The following is a 7,777-nucleotide window of genomic DNA, read 5'->3' on the forward strand; positions in this document are numbered from 1 at the left end:
TCTCCTTTTCAGATTAGGAGGAAAATAATGTGTTTGATGGCGGAGCGTCGTGAAATTGGTGCTAATATATGACTCCATTAACCCCTGAGTATGAAGAAAAGCTTGTGGCTCTTCAAGATGAAGGTTTGGCTTGGGAAGTATTGGTTGCTAGCCCTACCGTGTTTGAAGTTATTAGTGAAAGGTCTCACATGGTGGACCTCGAACACGAGACTTGCACCTGTCAAAGGTTTGGTTTCTTATGCTTTTTTCTTCTCTTTGTATGTTCTTTTGTTTAAGAATGTGTATATCCACTTTACATTAGATATATGCATGTGTTAATAATAGTTACAATTTTATTTTATATGTGTAACTTAAAGATACACATCCTGTACATGCACCTGTAGCTAGCTAATTTTGAGTGTTTTATGATTTGTATGTGCAACTAACTGATTTTTGATTTGTTTTTTGTTTTCTTCCAGGTGGCGCGTATATGGTTTTCCTTGTGCTCATGCTCTTGCAGCCATACGCAAGATTAAACGTGAGGCTATTGATTTCATTTCACCGTATTTTACAAGCGACTATTTTAGGAAGACTTATAGCATGCCATCCAACCGATTCCCAACTACAAAGGCCTGTTGAATATCATCCAGACGACACCGTCAACCCACCTACCGTGAAGAAGCATCCAGGTAGACCACCAGGGAAAAGGATTAAAGTAAACACGAGAAGAAGGTGAAGAGGAAAGTTCATTGCAGAAAAACAACAAATCAAGAACAGTCACAACAAGGCAGGTTGCAGGAATCCTCGGAAGTTCACACCCCACTAGCTTGAGCCTAACAAAATTCATTTCTGCAACTAATGATTTGATTGTTATTTATCTTTGATTATTTGTTTTTTTAATTTTCTTCATGTTGGTTTTCATGGACCAAACGCTTTTATTTTTCTTCAACGTTGATTATGTGTAAGGATGATTCATTCAGATTTTGTCAGTTCACAGTTGAAATGCGTTTTATTCTATTTTTGATTTATTGTATACGTCTGATCAGTGGTCAAATGCTTTCTGTAACTTTTGTTTACACTCAAATATATGGATATGTAACCGGAAGTTACACTGCTGTGATTGCATGTGTAACATTAGCTTACACATGATAAATGCTGGTGTAACTTTATTTTGATTTATTGGACAATCCGATCAATGGCTTGTGTAACTTCAGTTTACACTCAAATATATGGATGTGTAACATTAGCTTACACATGATAAATGTATATGTAAACTCAGGTTACACTTTCTGCATCAAATTAAGATGTGTAGTTACTTAACCTGTTGCATACTTTCTGAAACCTGTACACACAGCAGTAGTAGTTCTAACAAGATAAAAAAATTTAATTCAAAGAATTTCAACCCAAAAATATTTTGCAAAACTAAGAACTGCTAAAATCTACTAACTGACGAAATTTAAAAGTTTCTAACAACATATTTTCCAAGTCTAACATCTGTTTGTGGCTAACAACATATTTGCGAGTATAGAATTTTTTCTAATCCTAATGACTGCTTTACACATCTCTAGATGGATCCGAAAGAATCTTGTATAGCATGCTTCCTCTCATGCGGTTCAGCTTGTCAGTCCACCATAGCATCATAGTTGAGGTTAATTTTTTGTCAAGTGGTTTATTCTTCATCCTGATCTTCATGTAATTGCATACACATGGAAGACAGTCAGGAATTGTACCTTGTGGGGGCGCATTGAGATTCTTGGCATTTTCATTCATCCCAAGAGCAAAAGGACAGCGTAGTCTGAGTTCTGTAGTAATTGCAAATGCATATTTCTTGGCTTGAAGAAGGTGTTCACCCTTGAGTTCCTTAACGTTTGACGAGTTCATGTAGGACCAAGGATTAGAGCTCCTCAAGTCATACTCCAGCAGTGTGTAGTGTGTGTTGTTGTTGCACATTGGGGCGAAAAGTCTGACTGCATCGTTCTTGTACTTGACATACTCCTTCGCAAGCTTCGGAATCCAAAATTTCTTGAATTCTTCGTAATCCTTCAAGTAAGAGATCTGCAAAAACCATTTGGAATGTCAAACTCACATTTTTAATCAAAAGTTACAAATGAACAAGTGATTATGTAAACAGAAGTTACACACAGGGCCTTGGGTTTTACACTGGAAAAAAAATCTTGAGTATGTTATCATAATCTTACCACATATACTACACATTATAAATGCAATAAGATTTTAAATATATTGAAGTACTTACGTATGCTTTTGGCGACAGGAATATCGCTTTGTCATATTGCTGTTAGAGTTCATCTTTGTCTTCAATCTGCTAATGTAGAAGTCGATGAATTCTGACTCCAAATAGGATTCTTTCTTTGTAAGCTGTAGCATTAGTTCTCCAGATATATCAAACATCTGGTTACCATCTTCGTCGCATTCTATCCAAGCAATGTCTCTGCATTACAAAGAAGTAAACTATTATCAATCAAGATAACAGAATCAAGTAGTAAAATACAACAATCAATAACAGAATCAAGCCTACTTGGAGTCAAGCTACTTACGTTTTCGGATGAGTATTGAAATATTCAAGCACTTTATTCTTTTTCTCGCCTTCCAGCCTTTCGATAACTTCTGAACCTTTCACATCGTTTCTCATTGTTCCATCATCTTCTTCAGCAACCTCAGCCATTCTATCTTCTTCTACTTCTGGAACTGCGGCCATTTCTTCTTCATTAGCTTTCTTCTTAATCCTCTTTGAATTTCTTTGATATTGTTTCAGATCTTGTGTTGGGATTTTTCTATTCCTCAGCACACGTTGTTGTATTAATGATGGTTGCCTTTCTCTTATTGTATTTGCAGCTTCCTTTAGTAACTCTCCTGCAGGTTTTGGAGTTTTTTCTAATCCAAGGCTAAAAACGTTTTCCTGCGTTGTAGCTGCACAAACAAATATAGGCAGAATCTCAGTAAAATTAGCACATGTATGTAACTTAAAGTTACACAAGCCAAAATAATAATGTATTGTATGTAACCTCAAGCTACACATGCCTTTTACAATGTGTAACTTGAAGTTACACTTCCATTACAAACAAAACATAGAACGGAAGAGTGGTTACCAGTTGAGGTAGGTTCTGCATTCTCCGTCACTGCGGGTCCATGTTCAGTTTTGTTAATGTTGCTGACGATCTCATCTATCATTTCACTCACTTCAACATTCGTCATATCATCAGGGTTAGCTCCTAGTTGGACCAAACTGTAGGTCTGAGCATTGTCAGGCTGTGTTTGCGGTGTTGTAGCAGTTATCACCATGGAGTCCTCAAACTGTGTTGAAGCAGAACTGTCATCAAAAGTTCCAGGTGTATCCTCATTGACTTTTGCAGCTACATCATCACCTGCCCCATCCACAACTCCACCATCTGCAGCTTTCTTCTGTGCCTCATCCGTAACAGGTGTCTCTTCAACATCTTTCTTCTGCTCCTCATCAACATTATTTGTAGGAGTGGGCTTTTGCTTTGCGACAGGCTTTTTCTTTGGTGGAGTCTTGCAAGTTGTCACACTCTTCATACTCGAACTATATGTCCTGAGTGGTCTTTTGTGCCCCTCTGCAGCAGTTTGAGCTTGCAGAATTGTTGGCGTATTTCCAGCTGCAAGGCTCATACATGGAACTGCACAAGTATTGAAACGAGAATTAGGATGATGATGATGTTAAATTTTTTTAATAAAATTTCAAGAAGAATATCATGTGTAATCGACTGGCTTGGATAACTAATATGTGTAACTTCATGTTCACATGAATATGGCATGGATACCTAGTGTAACATGGAGTTACACATGCATCTAACTAGTGTAACCAGAAGTTACACATGCATGTGGCATGTGTAACTAGGGATTACACATCCATATGATCAGTTTACTCAACATTTATTAAGTCTAATCAAGTTAAACAAGCAAGTTAAAAATGAACAAGTAAAATATGAAATTAAAAAGGTTCAAAGACCTTAGTGTCAACTAATTGGGTACCTCATCAAGTTAAAGAAGCATATTAAAAATGAACAACTACTTACATTCTTCATTGAAGGAAGTTTCCGCGCATCTTTCTCTTTCTCTTGCTCAGTACTTCCATCTCCATGTACATCATCTTCATGTTGCATAAACTCTTCCTGGGTCACTTTGTAAGGATCAATACCCATTGCTTGGATAATTTGGCAACTAAATTTGTGAACCTTGAATTCCGCTGTTCCTGAAAGGTCCCCTTCTGATATCCCTTCTCTTGCAATTGCATACACTGCTTTAAGCATTGCTTGCTTTTCTTGCAGTTGCTCTTTCAGATGGCTATTCTCAATAGTTTGCGCTTTCAGCCAACTTTGCAGGTCGTCCTTGCTGGGTACCACGGTTGATATACCCAGCTGCTTCTCAAGCTGTGAAAACTCAGCCACAAAGCTAGGAGTTGGCTGCAATTAACAGATGAACATTCTAAATATACATTTTTTCGGTTGTATGTGTAACTTAAAGTTACATAAGCACATTTTATATGTGTAACCTATAGTTACATAAGCACATTAGATGTATCTAATGTAAAGTGGATATGTGTAACTAAAGGTTACACAAGCACATTTAAATGTGTAACTTATAGCTACACATGACAATTTTGATTACATCAAAGTTTTATCTAAATTACATTACCATAAATTTACAAAACCTAAACCAACTGACATATAACACTTACCGAAAACTGTGTCATGTCTGTTTTCCAAATGTAATCAGAAATCTGGTATATATCCCATCTCCCAACCCTCGGGATATCTTCCTCGTGGTTCTCAACTTTCGGGATTAATCCTGCTGGCGTGTGTTCAGCAAACAATAACTGCAACATATAAATTTTAATTAGTCGATTGAACAAAAATATCCATCACGTAACACTAAAACTGCTGGAATAGAAATTACACACAAGCTTTTTACCAGTAGGTATTGCACACAAGCCTTCACATTTGACAAACAACTAAGATTAGTATGAATCTCTTCAAACAAGTGCTCGTGTATTAAATCAGGCCACGACACCTTGAGCACCGTATCATAAGTTTCAACGATACTAAGATATTTCGCGTTCACTCCATTGGCATTTTTGTCGCCAAAAAACAATACACAGCAAAGATAAAGACCTATCAGGCAAACTAGATCCTTTTCATCAACTTTCTTTCTTTTCCCACTTTTTCTCCTTTTTGCCATAAGTTGTTTTATCTTCTCTAAAATGTTTGTCTTAGTCACCGTCGTCTGATGCTTTGTAGATTTGATATCGGTGAAGTATTTGCTGTATAAAACATTGTCAGTCAAATCACTAGGACAATAGTACTTTAACAGCTTCTGACCCTTTCTGCTTCCAATCCTCTGCATGCAAAATATACCAGCCAGCTTTGCCGGTGTAGACTCTATAATCTTATCAGCAAACCTGAATGAACATGGTGTCTCACAATCCATGTCAAAGCAGTTCAAGAGCTTCAAGACGCCGTGTTTGTTGGTAGTTATCTGTCTTGTTGTAGTTGGTACAGTTGTATCATAGTCATCGTAATACATCATTACGAGTTCTCCGTAAGCAGCTCTCCTAAGATATCTTTGAGCCCTATCAGTCAGTCCTATAGGCTTTATCACCTTTACTAAATCCTTTACTGCATTCAACGACTGCCTTAGGTTTCCTGTACACATCACACACAAAAATAGCATGAGTCAGTATGTTGTGTACTTATCAAATACACTCGTTTTTAACTACAAAATGAAAATCATGTTACAAACTATGTGTATTTGCCAAGTACACAAACTGAATCATTCTATTCTGTGTTGTGTAACCTTAACTTACATGCATATGAAGGTTATGTTATTATGCATGTGTAACTTAAGGTTACACAGTCAATTGGCAAGTCAGTGATTAGATTTTCAATGTGTATCTTATAGTTACACAACCACTTTGCAAGTCATTGGTAACATCTTGAATGTGTAACTCACAGTTAAGATGTGCAACTACAAGTTACACAACCACTTCTGCAAGGCTCATTTGTATGTGTAACTACAAGTTACACACTCAATATACAAACCACAACATAGTGGTGAGATTTTGAATGTGTAACTTAAAGTTACACAGGCCCTTGTTTGCGTAGTTATACATTCAAAAGCATCACTTACATTAGAAACTTTTAAATTTCTTCAGTTAGTAGATTTTAACTACAAGTTACACACTCAATTCTAGACATTCTACAAGGTGTAACTTTAACTTACACATGCATATTAATGAGTAACTTCAATTTACACAACCAATTTTCTATGTGTAACTACAAGTTACACATCCTAAACACAACCAATTTTTTATGTGCAACTACTAGTTACACATCCCTAGGCAAGTCAGTGGTGACAGGCTCACTTGGTATGTGTAACTATAAGTTACACAATCAATATACAAACCACAACACAGTCAGTGGTTACATTTTGAGTGTGTAACTTATAGTTACACATGTCCTTGTCTGTGTAATTACATATTCACAAGCGTTATATGAGAAATAAACATGAGACCATGACAACAATAGTTTTCACAACTTAGTACCTGTAATTGTATCATCTTTTCTAGGGGGATTCATTTTTCCTTTCACCATTTTTATTCCAAAAGAAATTTGATTCTGAATCTGCAGTTGATGTAGTAATAAAATCAAGTTAGTTGATTGCAATTCAACTTAGAGTTTCTAGGGTTTTCAAACAGTAACATCTCAAATGAAATCCACTAAATCAATCAGTTATATCACATCCATGACTTACCTTTGTTTCTATTTAATCAGTTATTTCATGGATTTTATGCACAAACGATTGTTCTCCTTCTCCGATCTGTAAAATTATCAGTCAGAATGAGTTATGTTTGTTGTAATCTTATTACAAACCCTAGTTCAGAAATTTTCGACCCACGAATCAGTAACAACAGGAATCAAAACTAACAGCTTCAAATCAAAACTTACCTAGTGATTAATCGTCGGAGTATTTCATCAACAGGAAAGTAACAACGGCGATTTAGGTTTTGAATCTGAAACTGAATCTGAAACTGTTTCTTTTGATTTTTTTTGGTTTTTGAATCTGAAACTTTTTCGATCTGTTTCTCTGATTTAGGGGTTAGCAAATGATGAATAGTTTTTGATCTCGATCTTTGTTTTGGAACAGATTTCAGGAAGATTTCTTGATTTTTTCGGTTTTTTTCTAGATTTCTTTCTGTTTCAGGTGAGTGAGATTTGTTTTCTCTCTCCTTGGAAATGAAATAATGACGTCTGAACGAGAGAAAGGTAGGTGACGTCTCTTATATACTTGAGGCTAATTTAGTCTTTTCGCTTTTATTAAATTTATTTTTTAATTCAGGGCCTACTAATAAAACTCTTTTATCTAGGGGCCTCATATTATGGGTTATCCATGGGTTGGGCCTGAGCCTAATTTTCCCTATGCAAAATAACATGGCCGTTAGTTTGGGAGTCCTTATTACAAATTCAAAATGGCCTCAAACTCGTATCAAAATACCAAGAGATCGTGAGTCAGGGGCTTCACTTCTATGGAACGACTATTTTTCTCCGTACCCAAACCAACCACCCAATGTTTTTCGCAGAAGATTTAGAATGCGTCGACAATTGTTTAACCGAATAGTGGAAGGTGTTACCAATGCAAACAAATATTTTGTTCAAAAGCCCGATGCTTGTGGAGTTCTAGGATTAAACCCTCATCAAAAAGTAACAGCAGCAGTACGAATGTTAGCTTACGGATGTGCGGCAGATGCAATAGACGAGTACTT

The 7,777-nt window shown here is 36.3% G+C and overlaps 1 protein-coding gene and 1 long non-coding RNA gene across 2 annotated transcripts; both read right to left on the reverse strand.

The window, feature by feature from the left end:
• Nucleotides 1–2,871: 2,871 nt before the first annotated feature.
• Nucleotides 2,872–5,445, reverse strand: LOC113312929. The gene is made up of 5 exons (XM_026561663.1): nucleotides 4,930–5,445; nucleotides 4,697–4,834; nucleotides 4,088–4,421; nucleotides 3,046–3,572; nucleotides 2,872–2,907 (listed from the first exon to the last, which is right to left on the reverse strand). Exons 1-5 carry the CDS (start codon nucleotides 5,443–5,445, stop codon nucleotides 2,872–2,874), a joined length of 1,551 nt encoding a protein of 516 aa, XP_026417448.1.
• Nucleotides 5,446–5,631: 186 nt separating this feature from the next.
• LOC113308392 lies at nucleotides 5,632–7,009 on the reverse strand. Its single transcript, XR_003339734.1, has 4 exons — nucleotides 6,963–7,009; nucleotides 6,769–6,834; nucleotides 6,560–6,638; nucleotides 5,632–5,660 (listed from the first exon to the last, which is right to left on the reverse strand). It is a non-coding gene; the product is annotated as an uncharacterized LOC113308392 (long non-coding RNA).
• Nucleotides 7,010–7,777: the final 768 nt, after the last annotated feature.

Source organism: Papaver somniferum, chromosome 9, assembly GCF_003573695.1.
Source record: "Papaver somniferum cultivar HN1 chromosome 9, ASM357369v1, whole genome shotgun sequence".
NCBI lineage: Eukaryota > Viridiplantae > Streptophyta > Magnoliopsida > Ranunculales > Papaveraceae > Papaver > Papaver somniferum.